We start from the raw sequence: 26,139 nt of genomic DNA, 5'->3' as shown, positions 1-26,139 counted from the left end.
GACATGGCTCAGACACCACATTCCCTCCCTATGTGGACCCAGCGATCCCTGCCCCCACTAGCAGTGGCCCCACGACTCTTCAGAACCTGAAGGCCTTCAGGAGACCTGAGCCTTTACAACCGTGTCCACAGCGAGCACTGCCGAGAACTTGGAATAAAGTGAAATAAGACTACGAGCAAAGTGAAACTATAAAAATCACGCCATGGCAGACTGAAGCGAAGATGTGCAAACGGCCCCCACAGCCTGAGACTGTCATATGCCCAACGCTTCACTCACTGCCCTGCCTTTCCTGCCGGGCTGACCAAGAACCTGTGCTTAAAACACAGCCCTCCCGTGTGTTACACCATCAAGGGAGCCGGCAGCTGGCTACACAATTCCAGTGGTCATGAGCCCAGGCGGTTTGGGATTGTTTCCCTCGGTTAAATGAACAAACTGGCCTTCCAACCCTACCTTTAGTGGCTGCGGCTCGCTAGCGTCAGCACAATGCTGAACACCGGACCCACTCTGGGGGTGCTGTTATCCCAGGCTTCTGAGCCAGGACAGCTCAGGGCCAGACCATGACCTCTGGCTATCCTCCAAAACCATGACTATCCACGTTGGAGATGTGGGGGATGGCCAGCTGGCCTCTAGGCTGAGAAAGCGTTCACCTGCCTCAACTATATGGGAGTTGAATCAGCCCTACCTAAGGGAAAGTCTCTGTACGTAGAGGCCCTTATCCAGACACAAACCGCTCCGCTCGCCTGCACCGTCTGGAACTTGAACCAGCCCCACCTAAGAGCAGGTGTCTTTACCTAGAGGCCCCTATCCCGACACACACCACTCACCTGCATGCTCTGCTGGTACTGCATCTGCAGAGAACCTTGGGCAGACGTGGAAACATCCAGTCCAGATCCTCCCTCCACTCGCTGAGAAATGAAATTGTTCAAAGACCTCAGGGTGGACAGGACGGTGGTGTTTTCCCCCAGGTCTTCCATGGCCACTTCCCTTCTGGAGGAAAACAAGGGAAGGGTCACAGGGAGCCTTTTCATGAGCCATCAGCTCTGCCAGCTGCCCGGGCAGGGGTACCTTTGGGCAGGCCCACTCCCCTAATGCTCTCCCAGAGCCCTTGTAATATTCCCGTGACAGTAACCACATTCTCTGGAGTTAGCTGGGAGCCCTCACTGCCAATTTCTCAGAGAAGAAACGGAGACCACCAAGCTGCTGACCGTCAGAGTGCTGACCTGCACACCAGCAGGACAGACAGACGGCTCCCAAGATAAGGCGCTCGGCAGTCAGGTGGCACGTCTCCCACATAAGCAATCACAAAAAGCCTAGCTTCTGGGAATCAGAAACAAAGCCCACGACAGTGCAGTAAGGAGGACAACCACGGCCGTGCTGACTAGAGGTTAACAAAGACGTTAACGAGCATCACTACTATGTTCAGCCACAGGCGCCACAAAGAGAGGTACCTGCCATTCACCGCGCACCAGGACTTCCTGGGCCTGTCTCCTCGTCTGTAAACTGAGGACCCCACTTTTCACAGTTGTGAGGGTTATAAGGCCCAAAAGAAGTCTCCAAATGGCAGATGGCACAGCTACTGCCGCTGAGTTTGACTATCACTTTGCTTGTAATTTAACACATGACACAGCAATCGTCACAGTGGGCAGATGAATGAGATCTTCTTACACATTCTTTTAGAGGTGATAGAAAATGAGGCTCCGAAAGTTACAGAACTTAGATTGGAACCTGGGTCTGTCTGGCTCTAAAGGTCGAGGATGCTCCGCAGGCCAATGTGTGAAGGGCCGAGGACAGGCAGCAGCAAAGAACATGCATCCCCAACCCTGGGCTGAGTACAGCCTCACACCAAGCCGTCTACCGGTCAGAAGGTGTGGAAGTGTCCTAGGCACAGTTAACAGCCAACAGGTGTGAATTCCTACAGGTGCACACTGTGTTCCCCTGAGGAAAGCAGCCAGCTCTCACTGATTTCCCCTAAGTATTAGACTGAAGACACCTGCCCCCAACCCACCCACCCCCCTCAAAAAGGTGAAGAAGCTTGGTTTGATTCTGAATTTCACACTTAACAAGAAACCTGGCCTTGGGCACGAAGGGCCCTTGTCTTCTGTAGGCCATCGCTTCCTCCGCTGCACAACACCGCTGTTCTACCTCTCCTTCATTCCACAAATGGAAAATGGGCTATAAGAGAGACCGGGGAGGGGCACTCACAGGCCCGCGTGGAGCCAGGCAGCAGCGCTCTGCTCTGGAAGGCAAATCCTCCCGTTTGACCAGGGCCATACTTTCCATCCCATGATGGGAAATTTAGCCAATACACCCTCTTCTCAAGAGCTGATGCACTTAATACACCAGAATGAAAAGCACGCGCCCATTTTCACCTGCCTGGAACTAAACCACTCCGTAAGGCAAGCGATAAGGTGAAAGCTCAAACTCCATCCTCTCTATCAGACACTCAAATCTTCCAGAAGTCTACTCACTGAACGCGAACTGCTCTCAACGGAACCCCTGAGCTGGGAGTCCAGAGCACGCCGCCTCTCGACTGCCCTCCTTGGCAAAAGGACACCTGAGGGCACCTACAGAAATTACAAGGATGCTCCCCACCCGGCAACACCACTTCACACCGCCATGGGCACTTAGGCTGGCCTAAGTTCACCACCCGTTTGTCTGCTTTCTCCTAACTTATACTAGAGATCAAATGAAAGTTCCCGTCCTACTAGCTGCCAGGAGTGCGGCTCTGGGCAGGGCGCTTCCCGTCTTCCCACCGGTTGCCTTAGCTGTAAAATAAAGGAGTGGCAACTCCCACACTGCTCAAGTGAAGACGTGCGAGCGACAGTGCAGTCAACTCGAAAGGCCGGGACTGGGGGAAGAGCTCCTCTCTCTGCACTGGGCCATCTGGGGGCGGCGGGGGATGGGGGATGCGCCTTCTTCCCGGAGGCCGGGCGGAGAAGCACCTCTCCTCCGTGGCCGCCTCCGCCCCGGCCCTCGCTCGCCCCTCGAACCCTGGCCATTTCCAGCTGCTCCTCTCGGAGAGGAAGCCTTGGGGGGCTGCACGGGACGCGCCCAGGCTCGGAGGACAGAGCACGGAGCGGAGAGGCGAGCCAGCAGGGACCCCGGCCCCGGTGAGCACGCGGACAGTGGGCGCGCCGGTAAGAGCCCCAGGGACGGGGTCTAAGAGGGAAGGGGGGACGCCGAGGGGGCGCCGTCTCAGAGCCCCAGGGCAGGGGGCGGCGGCCGCACCCAGACCCGGCTGGCTGCCCCAGCCTCTTCTTCGCCCGCACCCCGCCGATTCGGCTCAGCACCCGCCCCCCAGCCCAGCCCAGCCCAGCCCAGCCCAGCCCAGCCCAGCCCGACCCCCCTTCCCCGGACCCCTGCCGCTCACCTAACCGCCTCAGCCTCCGTGCCGCCGTCGCCGCTGCTCAGATCTCCCTCTTTTACGCGCGCGTATCGCGAGACGTACGCCTGCGCTCTCGCGAGACCTGGGCGGGGCAAGCCGTAAAACTCCGGGCCAGCGCACCAACGGGTCCTGGGGCTTTCGTGTTCGCCCTATAGCCACCCACCCGCAGGAGACCCCGCTCGGAGAGGGCTGGGAACCAAAGGCCAGCCCGTGGGACTATCTTGGTGGCCCCGGCCTCCGCGGGTCAGGACTCCACTGGGCGGCTGCCTCGCATCGTATTGTGGGGAACAGCACCGGCCAACGGTGGCCTCGCAGGGCCAAACTTTCCTGCCCGCCGGACTAGTCCGCAGATTTTGCCACTACAGTATTTGCCTGAATGAATGCCTTTTTTACTTTACCCTGGCCCTCTAAAACGCGAAAAACCGGGCTACTAAGCTACCCTCCCAGCGCCCTGTGAGCTGTCGGGGCGCGATGCCGTCGTCTGGGTCCCAGTTCTCCAGGGCGCAAGGGCAGAGCGGGGCGAGGTCAGCCCATAGCCAGCAGGTCCCTCCTGGAACCACAGCAACCTGCGTCCACTAACGGGTCTCACCGCCCCCTCCTCCTCCCCTCCCCCTGCTAAGCGCCCGAGGGTCTGCACCGAATTCCCTTCTTCCAGAGAATAAAACACAAGTTTTTGTGGCCGGAAAGAAACGGAATGGGGAGGTGCCAGCAGGACAGGAGGCTCTCTGGGCTGCATTAGCGGACTGCGAGCGCAAATAAAACAAAAATTTAGAAGTCGGGCCTGCAACCTACTTCAGTGATCTGGACTACCCTAGGACCCTATGGAGATTCCTGGGTATCTATTCCTTCCCCCAGCGATCCTTCGGATTTGTGAACTAAAACTGCTGCCTGCCGTATCAGTAAATAAAAGACGTTCCGGTCACCAGCCACTACAGCCACCTCCGAGGGTGAGCCCAGGGAACTCGGGATGGAAACGGCCTGCCCACCGTCAGACACTGCAGCCACCACCTCACCGCCCCTACCACCCCAACGGCACACCGAGGAAACTCAGGAAGAGAAAACATAGGACGCTGGCCCCAGAGAGCTGAGGTGCACATCAAAGGAATGATTTAAGTGAGCCCCGACTCTGGCATCTTCCCAAACGTAGAAAAGCACTAAATTCCTTGAGATGTCTTTTTTTTTTTTGCGGTATGCGGGCCTCTCACTGCTGTGGCCTCTCCCGTTGCAGAGCACAGGCTCCGGACGCGCAGGCTCAGCGGCCATGGCCCACGGGCCCAGCCGCTCCGCGGCATGTGGGATCCTCCCGGACCGGGGCACGAACCCGTGTCCCCTACATTGGCAGGCGGACTCTCAACCACTGCGCCACCAAGGAAGCCCTTGCTTTTCTTTTGTTAACAGTTATCATTTGATGTTCCAACTACCTGGTCTTTGCTGCTAAAATTCCTATAGATCCTGGCTCCCCCCTTGCCTCTTTGGAGCAATCTCTCAGAGTTATCTGAGATGCTGTGTCCGGGCTTAAGTCCTGTTTTGTCCACCAAATAAAACATAACTCTCAACTTATAGGTGGTGCGTTTTTTTTTCGGTCTACACATTTAATCATCATTACAATCAATAAACTCTTCTTAAGAGATGAGCACACCTCCAGGAAGTGGTTTTGAAGAAATTAATTTTTCAAAAGATGCACTTAAAAACATGGAAATTCCATAAATAATACGGCCTACATTGTTTTGTAAAGTTGCATCCAGTTCCTGGAAGAGTAAAAGGAAATAAAGGAACACACCACTTCTCTGCTTGCTTTGGCACTTACCTTTAAGTCTTTGGAGGCGGGAGTATTACAGCAACAATTCCAGTGAAAAAACAAACCACACCCACCCCATGCATAATTCATACCAAATGTCTTCCCTAATTGTTCTGAGAACTCTCACTGCTTGAAGAATGGATGTATTTCCAGATCATTCGCCAGAGAGATGGACACAAATCCCCCGACTGAAACTTCAGATTTTTTCTACATTACACGGTAAACCCAAAATAACACCTGGAAACCTGTGGGTTGTTTCCAAGCAAGGGTGGAAGCCTGTTTCTCTGTAACACACTAACGTGGGTATGAAGAGAAAGTTACATAAAGGTGTCCGTGTGTATGTTTCTCTGCCTCCCAGCGTCTTTATCCTTCCCTCAGTCTGCCTTTTCATGCTTTAATCTTTGCCTATCTCTTCCTCTTCACGAATCATGTTATAGAGACTTTTTTTATCATATGTCTTGGACACTGAATATAGTTTTGTCATATCTTTTGGGCTTAAAAAAAGGTCCCCCATTTGTCCTGCCTGCTGCATCCCAGATCAAGCTCGGATCTCCCCAGCCACACTTCAGGAAAGGGCTCAAGCTACATTTGCAGTGAAAAAGAACCAGAAACAGCAGAAGAAACTCTCATTCCTTCACAGACCTTCCCCCTTCCCTCTTTGGTACTGTGTGGCCAAGAGGTACACCTCTGATGATTCTTTCCTGCTGGCTTCAGGTTTTACAGTCCTTGTTTTCTGGAATTCCTCTGTCAGTCTCTTCTGTAACCGATGGCTTTGACTTCCAGCCCAGGTTTTACACAGGAATGTTCCCCCAGGGTGCAGGACTTCTGGAGCCATGTCCAGAAGGGACAAGCACAAGCTGATGAGCCTGTCGTGGTCGAGGCCCCGGATCCCTGTGGCGTTGGGTGCCATGTCACTCAGAATCACATCTGCTCTCCCAGCAGGAAGCAGTTCTCGGATTCTCTGGAAGGTTCTTGGGTCAGTCACATCAGCAGGGCACAGAAAAGTTGCTCCTTCCAGGGGGAATATGTGAAGGAGATCTACCCCAAGCACAAAGCCAACAGGAGCACTGGGATCTAAAGAAGAAATGGTGAATGTGCTTACTTATTTACACCCTGAATCTTCCCACAAAAAATAAATGCAACAAAATAATAAAATAGAAATAAAAAGTCAGGACCGAGGAAAAGAGCTAATGTGCAAATATGTGGACACAAGCCTTTCCCCACTTTCTATACATCCTACAAAAACACGGGGCGGGGAGTGGTGGTCCCTCTACCTCTGAGAAAACAGAGGCCAAGAGATGAAAAGTGACTGTCCCAGGGGACAGGCAGACCTGGGGACACACCCTGGGCCCGGACACCATCTCCGATTTCATTTCACTCCCTGAGCTTTGCTCTCCATGAAAGGGCTTTTCTCTCGGAGTACTCTTCTTGACAAACTGCAACAGAAAATGACACAGCAGTACACAAAGTGCCTCTGGATTAGATCAACAAATCCATTCTGCAGTTTAATCCCATTTCTTTCAATGTAGAAACTATTAGAAACAAGCCAAGACAGGGGGGAAACGGGCAAATGCAAAATAAGGTAAAAAAATTTGATACCCTGCCCATATCTGAGTGATGCCAGCGGTGAAATAAAAAGATGTCATTGTTTCACCTCACCTGAAACAAGATTTCCTGCCAGCACGGCCGCTGCCCCCAGGCTCCACCTCCCTTCCCTTCCCTTCCCATTCCAAGCTCCCCTCTTCACAAGCCCTGGGGGCCCCTCCCTGCACCACCCCTACACGCCAGGGTAGACACAGGCTAGATACATGAAGGGAACAGACTCTTTTGTAGCTCAGTCGGCTTGGTAAAAAACCTGCTCCACGGGTGACGGGGCAGGGTGTTTTATCTCTATCTAAAGATTGGAAGTCCGGGTATTCTGCAGGATACCTCATTTTTCAAAGGCAAAAGCCCTCCGTTTTCAGCCGTGACAAGTGGGACATCTCTCGTCCCATTTTTTTTTTTTTTTTTGCGGTACGCGGGCCTCTCACTGTTGTGGCCTCTCCCGTTGCGGAGCACAGGCTCCGGACGCGCAGGCTCAGCGGCCATGGCTCACGGGCCCAGCCGCTCCGCGGCACGTGGGATCTTCCCGGACCGGGGCACGAACCCATGTCCCCTGAATCGGCAGGCGGACTCTCAACCACTGCGCCACCAGGGAAGCCCTCTCGTCCCATTTTATACACTTCTGGTGTCTCCTTTAACGTCCCACATACTACAGCCCCAGGAAGTGTCCTCTAAAGGCAAATGGCTTTGGTTCCATTTTTGCGACTTCTGGGAGTAAAAGAACCCAAACCATTTGATCCACACACTCTTTGCTTCTGCCACCTCTTCCTACAAGTTAAACTTCGGCATTTTCCTGCTTCTACTGAAGAGAAATCACGGGGACAGGAACCACCACAATCAGTTCTTGGGAGGTCTGTGGATAGACTCAGTGGTGGGAAAAGGAACAGAAGTTTCTGACTCATTCATTTACCTAGCTGATAAACACTAAGCTCAAAAGAAATGTTTTTAACTGTTTTTAAGGTGTCTGGGAGAGATCTTTGTGAACTTCACGTGTCATGATGCCAGTGCGTGCGGTACCCTCAGACTTTACAGCAGGAAACACCAGTGGCAAGGATCGTTACCGCAGCACTGCACACCCAAAAGCAACCTCGGTGCCCAAGATGAGGAGACTGGCTAAACCCCAACAGTACAACCGTTATCTGGGATACTACGCGGCTATTTCAAAGGACGGCATAGTTTCCTGCCTTGCATAGTTAGTTCATCTGTTAGTGAGAGGAAACTTTTTTATATAGACGATCTTAGTCAAAAGCCCTAAACGTAAAACAGATAAAAGCTAAGTCCCTCAAGTTAAGCCAAAGTGGGGAATCCAGAGCCACGAGGGCCCCCCCGGGCAGCCCCAGGAGCACCTCCAGGAAACCCAGGGCTTCGAGGACCAGGACCTGGAAACCCCTGAGGTTGCCTCAGTTGTACTGTCATGGAAAGACATCAACATATCAGTCAGCCAAAAAAAGAAAAAAAATAGCTCTGTTGAGGCTCCAAATCAGCAACAAAGGTACGGGATATACACCAATATATTAGTCTACGCACTACTGTGGTGTGATGTGAGGTGACTTTCATTTCCATTAGCCCTTTCTACCCTGTCTCTCATTTTGAAAATGTCAGTGTTGTATCATTCCTCCTAAACAACCACGCAGAAGCATGTGCCGTCACAAGGCGGCTCAGCTGCTCTGCATCCCCTGGCAGAGGGCAGCGCCTGTGTGTAAACCACAGTGGTCAGGAGGCCCCACCTATGCCTGCAGCGTTGACACTCCGCACAGCCACCTGGCTCCACGCGCCAGGAGCGGCGCCACAGTCCAACACCCGGAGGCCGGGCCGCAGAATCCGGTGCCTCTCGTTCACCTCCAGGAGCTTGAAGGCACTTCGACACCTGTAACTCTCCACCTTCGCAGCCTTCACAAACGGGTCCCTCAGATGCCGCATCAGCCACAGGTGCTCAGCGCCGGTCCGGCCCTTGAAGCAACTTCCACTGGCGTGGAACCGTTGACGCCGAAAGGAAGCCCACACCAGCTTCAAGGACCTGGTGAGGAAAAGGGAGCAAGCAGGTTGGCATCGCAAAGACCCAGTGGGTCAGGAGCTCACTGGGGCCCCAGGCTCAATCCGCACGTTTTCAGAGATGGGACAGCGTGGCCCAAGAGGGAGAGGTGACTTGATGAGGCCCCACAGCCGGAGAGAAGGTGTTACGGGCTGAACCATATCCCCCCGAAGTCTCTACGGTCAAGTCCCAACCCCCAGCACCTCAAGAGGTGGCTTGTCTTTAAATGAGGTAATTAAGGCAAAATGAAGTCACATGGGTGGGCTCTAATCCCATATGACTGGTGTCCTTGTATGAAGAAGTTAGGACACAGACACACACACACACAGCAAAAACCACATGAAGACACAGGGAGAAGATGGCCGTCTACAAGTCGAGATGTCCCAGGAACCAACCCTGCTGACACCTTGATTTCAGATTTCCAGCCTCCAGACACTGAGCCAGAAAATTCTGCTCCGTAAGGCGCCCGTCCTGGGGTGCTTGTTTATGGCAGCCGGAGCAGCTCCTCCAGCAGGCCTCTCCCCTTCAGTCCAAAGGTGTTTTTTTTCTCCTGAAGTTTTCTTCAGGAAAACTCAAACGTTAATGGTAGTGACCTTGTTTGTGTCAACCGAAGTGTCCCCAAGACTGGTTAAAAATGATAAAATTAATGAAAGTAACATTCTTTCCCAGTGGATAGAAATTTCCACTGGGTTTTGAGAAACTCTGAGAAAACCCCGTGAGGACAGGTCCTTCCCTTGCTTAATTCCACGGCTTTGGCGGCTAGTACAGGGTCTGACCGGCCTGTCACATTTCTTAAAAAAACTGAACTCACCCTGTGTGTGAACGAAGCGCAATTTCCAAGCCTCTTAGGGGAAGTGGGGTTGTTAACAGCTTACCGACTGCGAGCTAGCCACACCTCCCTTCATGTAGGGCTCAGAACAACCCGACAGAGGAAGCTCTGCGTCCTTTCTTCTGATGAAAAAGGCTGCCATTAGCCCCATGGCTAGCAGCCAAAAGTTCTCTCAGCATGAAAACATGGTGACAAGATTTGGAGACAATAACGTGAGAACTGCTGCCTTCAAAAGGGGTAAAGAGTCTCAAGGAAAGAGGACACAGGTGGTCCTGGGCGCCAGAACTAATCCCACCGGTCAGCGGAGGCGTGGAGAGCGGAGTTACACGCCCCGAGCCCACCTGATCTGGGCAGCGGGCCTCCAGCCCCGTCCCACGGCCTGGATTCAGCCACGCGGACCTCTCACCTCTGGCACTCAGGCTTCAGGCCTGAGGAGCTCTACACAGCTTCACCCCCACCCGCGGCGCCCCCCCACCCGCCCCTCCCTTCCTAAAGCCCCCTCCAGCTCTCCGCCCGCCCGCCCCTCCCCGCGAGCCTCCGCCGACCGTGCGCTTCGTGCTGGCAGGTCTCCCCTAGTCACCTCGCCGGGGCTGACCCTCTCCGGGCCTGGAAGAGGTGGGCTCTGCGCCCCTTTTCGGACCGGAAACCTGGGGCAGGCCCCTGGCCACTCCGCCTCCCACAGGCATGCAGTAGGTGCTCCACAAATGCCGGCTGAGCGCCAGCCGCCGCGCCCACCGACCGCCCGGCTCACCCGACCGCCCGGCTCACCCGGCCATGAACGCCGACCTGCTCCAGCTGCCGCCACCGGAAGTGCCGGTCTCGCTTCCGGCCAGAGGCCACGCCCCCGGAAGCGGCGCGCGGGTGGGAAAGGCGCGTGCAGAGCCCGGGAGCGAGTGAGTTCGGGTGAGGGTGAGTCCGGGAGCGCCGCCACGGGAGACGGGCCTGCGACCTGCCAGGCAGCGCCCGGTGGGCGGGGGCGGCTGGAGACCCTGCACGGACAAGGCCCCAGACACGGGAGTCCGAGCCTGGCGCTCGACTGTGCGTTGTCTATAAACCCTAGTCGCGGGCCTCGGTGTACAGGCGACCCCGCTGAGAGGCCACCCGGCTGACACGGGGCACTGCCCGACCCCTGACTTCAGGCGGGCTCTCTGGGGACCTGTCTGACGGCAGAACCAAGAGCTGTAGCCAACTAGACTTCAACATGCGGTAGACGCAGGTTTGGGTACCGGCTCCGGTGTTTGATTTGGGGGTCAAACGTAGCCTCTCTGAGCTTCAGTTTCCTTGGCTGAAAATGGAAAAGGTTCAGTGTCAGCTCACAGAGTTGTTGGGTCTGTTAAGGGGGTAATTTGGCGGAAGTATATGATCAGTGCCTAATCACTGACAGCTGACAGATCTAGCAGCGTCCCCCGGGCCTTGGGACGCAAACAGGTCGAGGACGTGACGGAGTCCGCAGACTAAAGGGAGGCTGGCCCACAGAGACCCACCTCTCCTGCCTGACCTACCGCCAGCACCAGGACCCAGGCCTACGGCCCTGTTCTCAGACACCGTCACTTCCCAGGAGGATCGCTGGTCCTGAATCCTGCATCTCGCCCAGTGTGGGCCCCAGACTGGGGTGGGGATGGATCGACAGCTAACTTGGTCCTGCTCTTGCAGCATTTCTCCAGCAGTGACCGACGTCACCCTCCGAGTCTTTCTCTGGACCACACAAACCATTCGAGCAGGAGAGGCCCTTGGGCTCCAGCACCAGGTCCCAGACAGCAACAGTTGTGAGCAGAGTGTGAAAACCTGTCAGGAGTGGGGACTAGCCAGGCCTCGCTGGGTGGACTCTCCGCTGTCAGGAGCCATGCGTTTCTTGGGAATCTGGGTGTCTGCTTTTGTAGAGAGGCAGAAACCAGAACACAGTAGGCCAAAAGAAGGCCCCATAATGAAAAGGCCAAGGCCAAAAGCCAGACCCAAGAACCGCTGGGTAAATTGCATGGTTCTCTTGGTGCCCAGTGGGCTCAGGGCCTGGACACAGGAGCAGGAACAGCCCTGTGCCAAGGAGTGGGGAGGGGAAGGGATGGGCCATCATCTGACCTGCTGCATCAGCCCAGTAAGCAAAAGGGCCTGGGCACTGATGCCCCTGGGTTCTGGTGGCCAGGCCTCTCTCTACCCCAGAAAACCTGCTACCTGTGGCAGAGCTGGGACGTTGCCTCTCCCTGCCTTGCAGAGCACATTTCCTGCCCCCCCGGCCCCTGGCCACCTCAATACCACGCTTCCGTCCACAGCCAGGTCAAGCTGACCCAACCCCTTGCCCTCCCTGCAGAACCCAAGGGCACCATGCGTGCCTCGAGGCTCTACACCTTGGTACTCGTTCTGCAGCCTCAGCAAGTCCTCCTGGGCATGAAGAAACGAGGCTTCGGGGCCGGCCGGTGGAACGGCTTCGGAGGCAAAGTTCAAGAAGGAGAGACCATCGAGGATGGAGCCAAGAGGTGAGGGGAGGGGCAGGCCTGACCGCAGAACCAGCTTCCGCAGGCGACAAGGATTCGGGCTGTAGAGCCAGGCCCCTGATTGGACCACTTAGAGCCACGTGACCTGGAGCCCAGACTGAATCCTTGAGCCTCGGTTTCTTCATTTGCAAAGTGGGGATAATAACAGTACCTACCTCTTAGGACTGTTGTGGAGATTAAGTGAGAAAATTAACAGAAGGGACTGAACGAGGCCTGGCACGTGGTCCGTGCTCAGTACACATTAGCTGCTGCTCTGCAGTCGTGGTTTGTAGGACATACTTGGGAAGCTGCTGTGCAGTGGCTTGGGTAGAAGAATACTGGCTTCCTCTTTCTAGCCAAGGGACTGGCCAGTCACTGGGCTCCTTCCTTTGTTCAGAGAACCTGGTGACGAGCGTGTCTGGGAGCTTCCGCACACCGTCTCAGTTCTTCCTTGACACACCCACTTTCACATGGGAAGAACTGAGGCCCAGAGAGGTTGAGCAGTGTGCCCGAGATCACACAGGCCTCCAGACCGCAGCCCCCTTGCCTTCCTGCGCCTCGCAGGCTTGTGTGGATAAATCCAACCTCCTGTGTCATCCACTGAGCCCCACACGGTCTGGCCTCTCCTCCTCGCTCCCATCCCTGCCCCCCCCCGGACCCCCCAAGCTGTCGTCGCCCACTCACTCTTCCTGGCTCCTCCTCTGGCTGACCCCTCCTCGGCCTTCCCATCGGAGAAGGTGCCCCTCCCCCAGCTCTTCTCCGTAGACCTCTGGACTTCCTTCACAGAGCCGCCACCTTTCTGATCACACTGAATTACGCCCTCTGTCCGTCGTGAGGCCAGGACTGAAGACCTTTTGTAAGTCACGTTTGTATTGAAGTATAAAGTGCATGTAGGAAAACGCCAGTCTTCATCAGGGAGTTTTTAAGAAATGGGTCCATCATTTAACCAGCACGTAGATCAAGAAATGGGACTGGAGGGTGGACCCTGCCCGACAGCCTTCACCCTGACTTCTGTCACAGTTGATGGATTGGCCCATTCAGAAATACCCTGTAGAAAGAGCCTCGCAGCTGTGGCTTCTTCCTGGTGTGATGACTGCACGTGCCAGTGGTCCAGTCCGGTTTATGAACACACTGCAGCCTGCTCATCCCGGGCGTGGGCTTTGGGGCCGTTTCCGGGTTGGAGTTGCAAGCGATGTAGCTGTGGACGGTCCTATGTGGTCTTTCCGGTGGATGCTCCCCTCGAGAATTCGAGGTGTTCGGCCTTAGCACGTGCTGCCAAACAGCTGTGCTCAGTTAAACTCCCGCCAGCAGTGTATGAGATCCGCTTCCTCCAAATCCTCAGCGACACCTGGCACCTTCTGTCCTTTTCATCTTAGCCATCCCGGCAGGTGTGGTGATACCTTGTGGCGGTTTTCCTTTGTTCGCCCCAGTGACTAATGAAATTGAACCACCTGCTCAGCCTCTGTGGGCCACTGGCATTAAACTCGGTTCAGCCGAGCAGACTCCGTGCTGGGCCCTGCAGTCTGCCCTCCAGACACTCGCTGGACGACCAGAAGGCACTGGAGCGGTGGCCCTGTGACCCCCGACCTCACTCCTCTGTGCCGACCTCACCACAGATCACAGAACCGTCCTGAAATCGATGACTTTCTGTTGTCGTTCAGGCTTACTGACTGCTTTATTGTCAAGGTTTCAGTTACCCTCTTAGAGCCTCGTGATCTTTTGCCCTTTGGAGGCCTCGTCCAGCAGGTGGGGCTGTGGAGGGCGCTTCCTCCCAGGCCGCCCTGAGCTCTGTTTTGATAGCCGGGTGTCCTGGAGGGCATACTCAGCCCCTGCAGGCAGCGTGCCCCACTGGGGGACATCCTCTCCACAGCCACCGGGCACTAGTGGTCTCCATGCTCTGCCCGGGGGCCCTTCCTTAAGGCAGGGTTGGCCTTACCCTGACACTGAGGCCAGAAGTGCACCATCCAGGGCCCACACCGCCCGCCTGATGTAGACCAGTCTGCCTGTGACTGCATGGCACCACGCTGGCGCCCAGGGCCTGTGGGTCAGCTCTGGGCAGCTCTCTCCAGGAGCCCCGTGTCCTCTCCCCAGGGTTCCAGCCTGGGTGTAGGATGGAGCCAAGTGTCAGGACCACCCTGACAAAGGACTGTTGGGCCCCTGCATGGGGGGGTCGGGACAGGTGGCAGGTTCTAAGCAACAGGGCTTCGCCCACTTTGGGGATGACTCAGCCGTCGGCCCCAGGCCCCTAGGGCAGCTCTGGCCTCTTTCTGTGCATGTGTGTGGGGCTGCTCCTTAGGCCCCAGGCCCTGGCTGTCGTGCCCTGACGAGCGAGGTCACGGTAGCCTTGGGGGTATCTGGTGCGCTGCGCTTTGGGGTCCCAGGGTGGGCCCCACTTCAACAGCTGGGTTAACGTGCCAGCAGACTCAGGTGGCTGTGAGACTGGTTGTCCCTTCCTCCATGCTGGATGTCCTTGGGGGGAAGCCATCTGAGCACCAAGGAAGATGCATCTTCCTCCTGGGTGGTTGCAGGGAGTTGCAGGCACCTGGGGATCCAGGGTGCCTCACAGCCAGGTTTCAGCTTCGGGTGTGGAGCACGCCCACCTTTCTGACCAGCACCCGCAGAGCAGCGGTGAGGACACACAGCACCGTATTAGAGAACTCTGGAAGGCCGTGCGGCCGGCGGGCTCTGGACCGCAGGGCCCCCATGCCCCCCGCCGTGTGGGGAACATCCCAGAGATGAATCAGACACGTCAGCAAAACTGGATCAGTGTCACCCCTGGCTGCCTGGTTATCCCGGCCCGAAACAAGCTCAGCTCTGCCTGCGATGACATTATTGATATTTCATACACTGCCGTGGACTCGGGGAAGATGAGCCAAAATTAGTCACAATATTAAATCAGTAGGTGACGTTTTTAAAAACGAGCTCGCCAGCCTGCTGCCGGAGGTAGGGGCGGGCCCTACGGAAGTCTTCTGTTAACATTTAATTGGGGAGCCATTTCCACCCCTGCAAGTGAAAACACACGTTCATTTTTTTAGGTCGTGTCTAATTTTAATTAACCATCTCAGTGAATAAATTCCAGCTTCCAGAGCATCACCTGGGCTGCATCTGAATGGCAGCAAATGGATACAGTTCCTCTCTGGGCCTCACAGGAAGGTTAGGGCAGATTCCAAGCTCAATAAGGCGTCCATTTAAATAAGACCGTTTAACCCAACACACGTGTTTAACAAACGCTGGTTTCCCCGAGTCCTCATTACAGGCAACAGGAAGTAATTACGCATTGTGTTCCTAACATAACTCAGAGATCAAAGCTTAAAAGGACCTTTTTTTAACCTACCACTCTAAATAGGTATAATTAGAATGTTTTTACAGCAACAAAAATAAATGCAGGGCAGTGGGGAAGCGAGACTCTAGCAGGAGACACAGGTGCTGAGCTTCACGGGTGCAGGGCTCGTGGGGTCCCCAGAGTCCCGAGCACAGCAGAGCATCCAGAAAGCGCTTGCCAAGGATGGAACGAGACGCAGGACGACAGCGGCGGGGAAGCCGGTGGGTTGAAAGGCTGGTGGCAGACGGTGTGTACCGTCGGGTTTCGTGATGAGCGACGTGGGACTTTTATTCTATGATACACAACAGCCGAGAAGCTGGTTGAATTCCTTGAAGCGTAGAACGTGGCTCTGCAGTGTTGTGTGAAAAGCACAGGTACAAGGTACGGGCGGCATGTTTGCAGTTCTTAAAAGGGAGGCACAAAGGAGAAAGACCCAAAGGGGGAACTGCAGTGGCAGCAAGGGCTCTTGCTGGGTGAGGACTCCCTGTGTGTTTGCTAGATTGTCTACAATGAACACGGAGCTTGGGAAAGCATTGTTAAATGTGGGGGGGGGGGGGAGTCCCGGTTCTCCTCGTGAATCGCCCGGCACTTGTGCACTCAGGTGGGGAGATCAGCCCCCTGACCCCTTCCTACAAGCACAGGTGGTTGAGCTGAGGGAAGGGGTCCTGAGAAGGAGGGACACAGCGAGACGAGTTAAAACAGCCCCTTCTCTGGGGAAGAGACAGTAGAAACCTGCAGTCTGACCCTGAGCTCTGAGCAGGGACAGGACAGGGCAGAACTCTCTGGGCAGGAGGACTTGGGCTCAGGGCCGGGTTCTGGGGGCTGCAGCCTGCAGAGCGCCACGCACACCTGACGGCCCCAGGGAGAGCCGAGCAGGACAGGCAGGGCCTCCCGTGGGACCTCCAAGCAGCTGAGCTGGGCCAGGCCTGACCTGCCGCGTGGTGCGCCCAGCGTGCTCGATTATGGAGGTCTGGCTGCCCCTGAACAGCGGTGCCCGGACCCGAGCCCTTGGCCACATGCACACGCTCCGCCCCTCCATCCTCCCGGCACCACTCGCGGGTGCTGCAGGGCGTGGGCGCCTCGCGTCAACTGTCACCTTCTGTCCGGGTGCATCCATCTGCCTCTGCCCACAGGGAGCTGCAGGAAGAGAGCGGTCTGACCGTGGACGTGCTGCAGAAGGTGGGCCAGATCGTGTTTGAGTTCGTGGGCAACCCCGAGCTGATGGACGTGCACATCTTCTGCACAGACAGTGTCCACGGGACACCAGTGGAGAGCGACGGTGAGTCTCAGGGCTCATCCCTTCACGGCGGGTGAGAGGGAGGCAGGTGACGAGCGGCACGGCAGCCCTCCCCTCCCCCAGGGGCAGGTGCCGACACACAGCAGCGCCGGAGCCTCCCTACTCTTCTGTAAGGTAAGGGATGCAGTCACAAGGGTTAAATACAAAAGTATGTCAAGTTCCTCACAGAGTAACTCAGTAATTCCTCACAAAAAGTCAGTTTAAAGTCTGGATTGAACATCGATGACCGTTCCTTTTCACTGACTCAGAAATGCGCCCCCAGTGGTTCCAGCTGGACCAGATCCCCTTTGCTGACATGTGGCCCGATGACAGCTACTGGTTTCCCCTCCTGCTTCAGAAGAAGAAGTTCCACGGCTACTTCAAGTTCCAGGGTCACGACACCATCCTGGACTACAAGCTTCGCGAGGTGGACACAGTCTAGGACAGAGCTGAACTCGTCCCTCGGGCCGTGAGAGTCCCTGCCCAGCCACGCTGTGGCTCCAGGCTCAGCACACTGGCCGGGCCTCCAGTCTGTCTGGCGCATGATTGGATGGAAAGGAAAATAAACCTCTTTTACCTTTTCAACATTTCTCACTGGGCCTCACGAAGTCCCATCCTCAGGGAGCCGCCAGATGTACCTGGCTGTGACCTGCACCACCGGACAGAGGTGGGGGAAAGAGACACAGGCGCAAAAGGGGAGGGGACAGCTTTTCGGACGTCCCACGGGGGAGAACTGGTGAGGGAGGCCCAGCGTAGGTGTGCGCGGGGCCGCGGGATCCCGGGGGTGGGCTAGAGGCCGTGTCCTCCTCTCACCCACCCCCTTACGGGGAAACAGAGGCGCGGTCAGGGCCCAGGGCTCCAACCCCCATCTAATGTACCATCACCTGGTCGCCCTCCCTCCCCCAAGACAGGCTGCTCTTGTCCTGGTTTCTGACCCTGGGGAGGGGGCGGGGGTACCAACCACTCACACAAAAACTTCACAACTTGACCCAACTTTTATAAACACATTTAATGATTGTTGTTCATGTAAGTTCAGTGATAAAAATCTCGGAATGTAGCTCATTTGTAAACAATTCCAGTTAACTGGGTGTGATGGTCATTGATCCCTGCAGCCGTATAAAGTGCTTCATACATAACCAGACTCAACGCAAAGCAAGAGGAAAGGCCTCAGATACAGAACCGTCCTGACCTCCGGCAGCCCGAGCCCCGCGTCCCCAGGGCAGCCTGCCTTGGCCACGTCCCCCCTCCTCCCCACTCTGCGTCTTCGCCCACTGACTGGAACGTCGCTGTGGGTCACCACCGAGTCACCTGGACACAAGCTGGAGGGACGTGGCCTGAAGGCACACGCCTTGGGCCAGGCTAAGGCAGTGGTGAGCCGCACTCAGCCCTAACGGGACGGGAGCGGCCGAAGGGCTCCTATCGGGAAAACGGAACCGGACGTCCTTTCACGGGGCTGTGGCCGGGCTCTCCCGGGCGTGAGGAAAGCTTGGACGCAGAGGTGTGCGGGGCCCACCTTGGAGCTGGAGCAGCCTCTCCTCCCCCTCCCCGAGCAAACACAGCAGAAAACCCTGCCCGCCGAGCCTGGGAACCCAGCGGCAGCCCGGGTGGAGGGCGGACGGGGAGCTTTGTGGAAAAGGTGCCTCTGCGCCCCCAGCTGCCACACGAGGGGGACACGGTCACTCCAGCATCTTCCCGCTGACCCCTTTCCAGCACCTGGGGTGGGGGGCGCGGGTGGACCAGAAAGTGCCCTGCAGGTGAGCCTCTCAGGAAGAGCGAGGCCAGGCCTCCAACCAAGAACGTGCTTCTGGTTTCCACGCGGGCGCCAGTCCCGGAGGGTTCTCTCCTGGAAAGTGCATCTGATGTCTTTGGTGTCAGAGCTCTCCCTGGTGACCCGTGTGGGGAGGGCAAGCCTCAACCTGACCGGGAAGATGCTCCCCACCCTCCGTGCCGCTGCACCACCACCCACCACGCGGCCAGGGCGTCTCCCCCGCCCTCCGCTGTCCCATGGCCTCATGTCCCTCCACCCAGACAGACCTCGGGGGTGAGCAGCCACCGCCGCGGGGCCAGGACAGCAGAGGCCTGTGGTCACGCTCTGCGGTTCAAGTGTACACAGCACCCGGGGACCAGCCTGCAGGGCGGCACAGAGCCACTCAAAGTGGTTGGGAACCCGTTTCTACACAGAGGGATCAAAACGCAGAAACAGCCCAGAAAGGGTCAAATGGCACAGACGGCCCGTTGGCCAGGCTCCGGGGGCACACCACCCCTCCCCTCATCCTCCAGGAGACTGGCCAGCCCGGCACAGGAAGGCACACATTGGCTGCCGTGGGGCTCCAGCGGGGTGGGGTATAGCTGGCCTCCCCGCACGCCTGTGGCTTTGCTGGCACAGGCAGAATCCACGTGTGGGTGAGCCCAGGCCCCGGTGGGCACACTCACTTTGCCCTAGACTGTGGCATGTGTCAGCTCACCAGGGAAGCCTGCCTGCCACCCAGAGCCTCTGGGTCCCACGTGCGTGCCTCACACCGAGGGCAAACCCCAGAACCAGGCACGTGTTGCAGGAAGGCAGGGATCTGAGAGACCCTCCGGTGCAGTCGACCTCTTCCAACGCCCTCCCAAGCCGGTGAGAACCGTGAAGGACGGGGGACACTTACACAACAGGGATTCAGGGCAGGACACACCCAGGCCCCAGGCGGACGTAAGCCCACACGGCTCCAGACGGCCGCCCCCTCGGAGCAGGCTCTGGGCCGGCAAGTGTGGCAGGGAGGCTGGAAGGAGGGTTCCTGCTGCCCCGAATAAGCGAAGTTGGTATAACAGAGGGTTACCAGAGCGACACAGATCCCCCCGCAGAGCCCACTGCCCTGCCAGCCTCGACGTTCACGGTGTGGCCTCCCAAGAACAGACAGGCAGCCGCCTGCACCTGGACAGACGGCGGAAGCGTCGGCTCACAGACCTCCAGACGCTTCGGTCCCCGCTTTGTCCTCCACACCTCAGACCACCGGGCACACGACAGGGTCACGGTGTGAGCGTGCACACGTGTGCGTGCCGTGGAGGGAGGGACACAGACACCAGGGCCGCCAGGGCTCATTCACAGTTTGGGCCCAGGGACCCACGGGCCCCCACTCGCACGGCCAGGGCTGTCTGCGGGCCGCAGCGGAAGGTCTCGCCGGCCAGTTCCGTGTCGGACACGGCCACCGCCGTCCGACGGCAGCACGCCGGCCGCAGGGACGGTCCTGCCCCCGTCTCTCCGCTCAGCTATTCCAGAACCCTCCCGACTGTTGTAGCACGCGGGCCCAGGCACACGCCCCCCTGCACGGTCTGCCGTGTGCAAGCCATCCCTGCCGCCTCGCCCTCTGTGGGTCCTGGCAGAGAACCAGTCCAGGGACTCTCAACACTGTCGCCACCAGACTGACGGGCCACGGTGCGCGTCGGGAGGGCCGGGCAGGGTCGAGGGCAACCGGGACAGACCCCGTGTGGCCGCAGCTTCTGTGGACGCCCGGCGGCCTAGCACGTGTCCTCGGCCTTGCTCCCCGCGAGGGGAGGGGAACCACGGCCACCGGGACCTGGCCCCACCCTGCCCGGGCATCAGCGCTTCCACAAGGGGCTGCAGCCCAACGCTGGGCCCCCTCGGGGTCGGGGCAGCCACCACGTGAAGGGAATTAAACAGGAACACACCATTTGGAAAGAAGTTTTAGTGAGGGCGCCGGAGCTGCCGCCCACGTCCTCCCGGCACTAGTGAGGAGACGGGCCGTCGTGCGGGGACCTCGATGGGCTTGGGGCGCCGTGCGGTCCAGCGAAGAGGCACTGTAGCTTGGGCTGCAGGTCGTTCCACACCTTGCTCATCTGGAGGAGGAAGGGGCAGGGCGGGGTGAGGAGATGGCGGCTGCCCGCAGCCTGACGCGCCAGCTGCCTCCTCCCAGAACGCCCACGGAGAGAGGAGACGCCCGGGCAGCCAGGCCAGCGCACGTGTCGCCTCCCCCAGAGCTCCCAGACTGGGGGCGGGCCGGCCTGCCCACCCGCATCGCGGCCCAGCGCTCCGAAGACCCCTCCACAGACCAGCCCAGGTAAGGGCGACCTGTAACCAGAGGTCACGGTGGCCGGTGCCACCGCCCTTGCACGGGGACAGAAAGGCACAGGTCTGCTCGACGTAAGAAACATCATCACTGGGTTGCTCCCTCTGATAGGTCTGCAGGTGCCGGCCTTCTGGGCGGCTCAGAGGCCAAGACAACGTCCACCAGAGGGACACAGACACGGGCAAAGCGAGAGCAGGGCAACCGCCACCACAGCTCCCGGCCCCAGGCGTCTGCGCGGAAGCAGGCTGAGCAGCGAGGCCCGTGTCCGAGACCAGCACTGGGGCAGCGGGGCTCGCATCACAACAGGAAGCAGCGTGGCCCTGGGAACACGCGGCTGGAGCAGAGCCTAGTCCCCACGTTTCGAGACCGGGGCACTCACGGGCCACCCACAGCGGAGAAATCCAGGATCGCGTCAGGAAACGTCCCCACCGGCCGCCCGGACCTGCCCTTGAGGGTCACCAGCGTACAGCCCTACCTCCCCCAGCGTTGCTGCTGCCTTGGCCACACCTGCAGTTCCCACACCTGTGCCCGAGGGCACCCTGGGCACCCCAGCGAATTCCAGGGGCACCACGAACTATGAGAAACGCTCAAGGGAAACTCAGCATTTGTCACAGCCTACGTGGACCACTGCCCTGACGCTGTCTGGAGCCAGCAACGTAAGAAACAGAACCATTAAAAAGGTACTTCGGCCTCGGGCTGCTGTGAAAAGTCACCGAGGCACTGAGAGAAAGTCAAGGAACTTCTGTCTCAGACGGGCAACATTTCTCACTCGTGCCCGACTCCCCTGGCCTCCCACTGAAAGCACAGACCCTTGAGTCCTGGGCCCAGCGGTTCTGAAAGCAAGTCTGAGAGGGATGTGTACACTAACCCACACGCTGACCACACCCTCCAGACGGCTCTGGCCCAGCCACCTCCCGCCTGGATGCACCATCTCGTGTCTTCTACCCATGAATCCACACACCCAGCTGCCACCCGGCACCTTTCCGAACTACAGGTCTGAGCTCCCTCCACGGGCTGCTCACAAAAGCCTCCCTGGCCCTCCGGGCAGGGTCGCCAGCTTCCCAGACTGCACCCCGGCCCACCCCCGGGGCCCCGCGTGGGACCCGTGCCCTCCAGCTGGCCGACCTGTTGGGATCTCCCACTCCTTTGGTGTCAGGGATGGCTGCGGGGCAGGTGTGTACCCAGCACGGCCACAGGACCTGGCACGGAACAACGACCAAGCGGCCCATTTCCACCAAATCCCCGAGCTGGTCTCGGAAGGCTGTAAGGGTTATATTCTACGCCACTTTTCAGGTAGGGAAACTGGCGCAGAGGTTAAACAACCCAGCCAAGGCCGTTCAGAGCTCAGGACTGGTGCAGACCTGGAAGCTGAGACAGCTAGGATGTGAGGTTCAGAGAGTCTGAGCCTACACTACCTCCCCGCCCCCCGCCTGCGTATCCAAGAGCTAGACACGGCACCCGGCAGGTGTGTCCCTCACAGGAGGTGCCGGCGCCCCCAGAGCCGAGAAGGAGCCCAGGGTGGAGGGCGTCAGGGAGAAGGAGGGCGTCGGCTACTAGAAGGCCAGCAAACGCAGAACCGGGCAGGGACCTTCCAAGCGTCCCTTCAGCCCTGGCCGCACACACATCCCACACTGTACCTGGGGGCAGCGGGCAAAGAGCCAAAAACCAAGCTAGCGCTATGTGGCTGACACAGGCTGTCGGCGCGGTCCGCAGGGTCCCCGGCCCGTCACGGCGCTTCTCAAGGGCTCAGCAGGGTCTTCAGAGAAACACCCCATCTGCGGTCCCCCTGCACCTCCTTGCACTGACACCCGCTGTCTGCTCTCATTCCTGGGGATTCCATGTGCTTCGCCTCTGACCTCTGTCTGGAACTCGGCCAGAAGCGAAGAAATTCCTCCTTGACGGTCCTGCTCTGCTCTCCCACCACCCGGCCCCCCGAGAGCCACAAGGACAACGTCGGGAGCATCATCGGCTACAATGGGACGAGCAGATTCGCACGGGAACGGTTCCAAGTCCTAGCTCCCCCGCTGCACTCACTTCCCAAGTAACTCTTCAAGGTCAGCCGCGGGGCTGCTGCAGGAAGAAGGGCGCTGGCCCAGACGGCAGGGGTGGGGGGGGGACCCACCTCCTTGTGCCCTTGGATCTGGGAGCTGACGAAGGCCCCAAGGATGTGGGAGGTAAGGGGCAGGTAGACGTGGACCAGCTGCGTCTCCTGGTGCAGGCAGTACAGGGAGAAGTAGTTGCGAAGCTCCATCGTCTGGATCACGTTCTCCTGCTGCAGAGCAGAGAGCCCCTTGCAACTGGCCCGGCACACGGGGGGAAGCAGGAGCGCCAGGGCCCACACCCCGCCCCTCCTGAGCCCAGGGCCAGGCCCCCCCCTCCGTGCAACGCATCGGTCACACCGGCTCCGTCAGCCGGTGCTCGCGCGTCAGCATCCCAGCAGCTCAGGGAGCCAACCACAGGAAGCCGGGGAGGATGGCCCGGGGCCGGCGGCAGGTGTGGGAAGGTGCCCCAAGGCCCGCCCACTGCCCCGCAGGCAGGCCCGGGCCGCCCGGCCCACCTCCACAATGCGGGACTCCAGCTGCTCCACAGACTCGGGCTCGCGGTCTTGCACGGCGGCGCTCATCATCTGCCTCTTCATCAGGCTGTACTTGTGCAGCGCCCGCTGGTGCTTGTGCAGCACGCCCTTCTCGTGCCGCTCACAGAGGTCCTGCCAGGAGGAGGTGGCACGTCAGCCCAGGAGGCGGGAGACACAGACGGCACCCTCTGCACGCGGCCTCCACGCCTGGAGGCGAGGACGGCTTTTCCTGCTTAGAAACAGCTCACAGGCACCCCGCTCACTCCACTCTCGGTGTTCGTGGAAGGGAGCATCCAGCTGAGCCACCCGGGGTGAGCTGTGAGGGGGTCGCGGTGCAAATCAGCAGAGCCAGAAACCCACGGGGAAATGAGCAGTGCAGAGCGGGGACAGCCCTGGACCTCACACGTAATGCTGAGCAACTTCTAGAAAGCCAGTGTCCCTCCAGCAGCAAGATCAGTCTCCTAAAGGACGATGCACTGGCATTTCCCTGGGGCCCTAAGGTAACCCCGATCACAATTCCTGTGGGAATACTAGCCACGGAATCATAGGGCTGCAACTTCAGAGGCCACTGGCTGCTATCCCACCCAGTAGAGGAACCCCTTCTAGAACCGTCCCCACCAGCGCTGGGCCAGCTCCCCCCTGAGCTCAGCACAAAGCATCCTCAGGGCTCACAGGCGATCCATCCCGCCACCGATGGTTGGAAAGCCGCCCCTGCCCCGAGCTGAGGCCTGACGTCCCAGAACCTCCACACCCTAGAAGAGGCGGCTCCCACTGGCCAGCCCCTCGTGTGTTTATAGAGAGCAATAGCAGTCACACTCACACTCACACACATACACACTCACGCACACGCACCCCTCACTCTCACATCGGGGAAGCCAGAGGCCCGCCCACAGCACCCTGCAGGGCGCACAACCCCCTCCCCCGGGAAGCCTGCAGGAGGCCCATCCGCACCCCGCAGCCCTGGCTTCAGGCTCTTTTTCCATGTCCCCCAGAGCCACACCCTTGAAAGGTCACAGCAGCCTTCTCAACAGTTCTGTCTCTGACCAAGCAGCAGCCGAGACTCACTTTATAGGACTGGAGCAAATCCAGGAAGAGGTTCAGTTTCTCCACCACGTCGTTCTCCTCCTGTTTGCCCTGGAAAACACGGGGCAGGTGGGCCAACACCGACCGAGCACACAGGACCCAGAGCCAGGGGCGCACACCCACCGCAGGCCTAGGCCAGCTCGGCCCCCAGAACTGTGGACCAGCTGTGCAGGGGGCCCCGTCCACATGACAGCCCGCCGACGTGAGGCCAAAGCCTCGGAACCAGCAGGTGCACAAGAACGAGGGCCGGGTGCCCTGTGCCCACCTCGCGTCCTGCTCGCCTCTCTACCCGCCCAGCAGCCTGGCCGCCCGCAGACAGCGGAGCTGGGTTTAAATGGGGGAGCAAGTGGGAGGGATGCACCGGGGACAAGGGGAATCGCTGCGGTTTCAATGAAAGGGAGAGAAGCACGGCCTGCGAGGGGCCGAGGGGAGGTTCTGCAGCTGCGGGACTGAATCTGAAGATTTGGGCGTGGGGGGGGGCGGACCCCGCACACGCCTCTGCACCAAGGTTCATGCGGGGAGCCCCGCGGCGTCATGGGAGGGGGCTGTTTGCTGACTGGGTGTCCTGGTAACGACAGGGTGAAGCCCCGCTCCCGGAGTCACCCACCGCACCCGCCAGGCGTGTAGCCCAGCGCCGCTCGCACGGACGAGCCACATCCACATGGCCAACGGGCACCGATGCTCAGGGCCGCTCCAGGCAGGAGGAGTCGGTGCCAAAGCCCTGGGCTGGGCTGCTCCCGGCTCCAAGTTGGTGCCTGGAGACGAGGGAGGGCAGCACGAGGGAGAAGCGCGGTCTCTCCACCTCCTGCTCCAGGAACGGCAAACATGGACCTGCAGGCCACCACGCACCCTCCCCCCGTCGCCACAGCAACGGTCAGGCTACGGTGGTTTCCAGGGAGCCCCCCATGCTAGTTTTGTGGTCCCAGCCACATGTGCTGGGGGCTCTCGCACCCTCACCTCCCTCAGCCACCAATATGCATCACGTCCCTCTTCCAGGTGCGCTGAGCCCCTCTCCCAGGTGTTTGCTGAGCCCCTCTCCCAGGTGTTTGCTGAGTCCCTCTCCCAAGTACAGCACCGGCTCCTCCAGGAAACCAAGCCCCTTCTAAAACCTCTAGAGCTCCAGCCATGGCAGAGAATGAAAAGTTCACCCCATAAACCGCACATCAGACTTGGTATGAGGAGGGAGCAGGCAGAAGAAACGAAGAGAAGTCCAAGGCCGCTGGGGACACAAGCGCTGGATGGGAGCCGGGGGCTTCCACCCAAGCTCCGGCACCAACTCAGGGGACCCTGGGCCCTCGGGCCCGCTGAGCCTAGAGGTTCCCAGCCATTCAATCCCGCACCCACAGTCAAGTTTCTAGCCAGTAAGGTGACAGGAAAATAACAGGCATGTTGCAGGTTTTTTCAACTCAGAAAGGGAAATACCAGATGGCCACAGGTGCCCTGTCCCTCCTGACTGGGCAGGGGACACAGGAGAACAGAGGTTCCTCCCCGAGTGTGTAGCAGGGGGGGACTCCTGCGTGTTCATTTGCTCCCAAGTCCCATTTCTGCTCTGATGCTGTGCAAGACCCTAAACCACCAGCGCGTGTGCCTCTACAGAAAGCACACGCCCTGGCACCGAGGAAGAAACAGCCCCACTGTGAGTCTCGCTTGTCTGGCTGGGACATAGTTATCAGGTCTCCTAACAGGTCTGGGGAGAATAAAA

The 26,139-nt window shown here is 58.6% G+C and overlaps 4 protein-coding genes across 8 annotated transcripts in view; 1 reads left to right on the top strand and 3 right to left on the bottom strand.

The window, feature by feature from the left end:
- Nucleotides 1–8,636, bottom strand: part of MAD1L1 (mitotic arrest deficient 1 like 1) — a 323,431-nt gene extending 314,795 nt beyond the window's left edge. Inside the window, exons 1-2 of one of the 2 annotated variants that reach the window (XM_082645300.1) lie at nucleotides 8,513–8,636; nucleotides 825–987 (exon numbers count right to left, since the gene is read on the bottom strand). In XM_082645300.1, coding sequence (XP_082501426.1) covers nucleotides 825–974 — 150 coding nt within the window. In that variant the 5' untranslated portion in view covers nucleotides 975–987; nucleotides 8,513–8,636. Of the gene's footprint in view, nucleotides 1–824; nucleotides 988–3,370; nucleotides 3,479–8,512 lie in introns of those variants that run through there. The other variant, XM_082645299.1, reaches the window with a different exon arrangement.
- On the bottom strand, nucleotides 4,669–10,461 carry MRM2 (mitochondrial rRNA methyltransferase 2). Its single transcript, XM_082645306.1, has 3 exons — nucleotides 10,415–10,461; nucleotides 8,513–8,802; nucleotides 4,669–6,257 (listed from the first exon to the last, which is right to left on the bottom strand). Exons 1-3 carry the CDS (start codon nucleotides 10,420–10,422, stop codon nucleotides 5,818–5,820), a joined length of 738 nt encoding a protein of 245 aa, XP_082501432.1. The 5' UTR covers nucleotides 10,423–10,461; the 3' UTR covers nucleotides 4,669–5,817.
- Nucleotides 10,462–10,486: 25 nt separating this feature from the next.
- On the top strand, nucleotides 10,487–17,297 carry NUDT1 (nudix hydrolase 1). Of its 4 annotated transcripts, XM_082645312.1 has the most exons (5): nucleotides 10,521–10,555; nucleotides 11,300–11,412; nucleotides 12,008–12,117; nucleotides 16,570–16,715; nucleotides 16,982–17,297. In XM_082645312.1, exons 3-5 carry the CDS (start codon nucleotides 12,029–12,031, stop codon nucleotides 17,152–17,154), a joined length of 408 nt encoding a protein of 135 aa, XP_082501438.1. In that variant the 5' UTR covers nucleotides 10,521–10,555; nucleotides 11,300–11,412; nucleotides 12,008–12,028; the 3' UTR covers nucleotides 17,155–17,297. The 4 variants fall into 4 exon arrangements, with proteins under 4 accessions (XP_082501437.1, XP_082501435.1, XP_082501436.1 ...); XM_082645311.1 differs by lacking the exon at nucleotides 11,300–11,412 and having other exon boundaries at nucleotides 10,487–10,555; XM_082645309.1 differs by lacking the exon at nucleotides 11,300–11,412 and having other exon boundaries at nucleotides 10,492–10,555; nucleotides 11,952–12,117.
- Nucleotides 17,298–17,706: 409 nt separating this feature from the next.
- SNX8 (sorting nexin 8) overlaps nucleotides 17,707–26,139 on the bottom strand; it is a 40,627-nt gene continuing 32,194 nt past the window's right edge. The window contains exons 8-11 of the mRNA XM_082645305.1: nucleotides 24,420–24,488; nucleotides 23,337–23,486; nucleotides 22,902–23,051; nucleotides 17,707–20,549 (exon numbers count right to left, since the gene is read on the bottom strand). Coding sequence (XP_082501431.1) covers nucleotides 20,439–20,549; nucleotides 22,902–23,051; nucleotides 23,337–23,486; nucleotides 24,420–24,488 — 480 coding nt within the window. The 3' untranslated portion in view covers nucleotides 17,707–20,438. The remainder of the gene's footprint in view (nucleotides 20,550–22,901; nucleotides 23,052–23,336; nucleotides 23,487–24,419; nucleotides 24,489–26,139) is intronic.

Source organism: Mesoplodon mirus, assembly GCF_964341445.2.
Source record: "Mesoplodon mirus genome assembly, chromosome: 15".
Taxonomy (NCBI): Eukaryota; Metazoa; Chordata; class Mammalia; order Artiodactyla; family Ziphiidae; genus Mesoplodon; species Mesoplodon mirus.
This window is presented reverse-complemented; position numbering and strand designations above follow the sequence as displayed.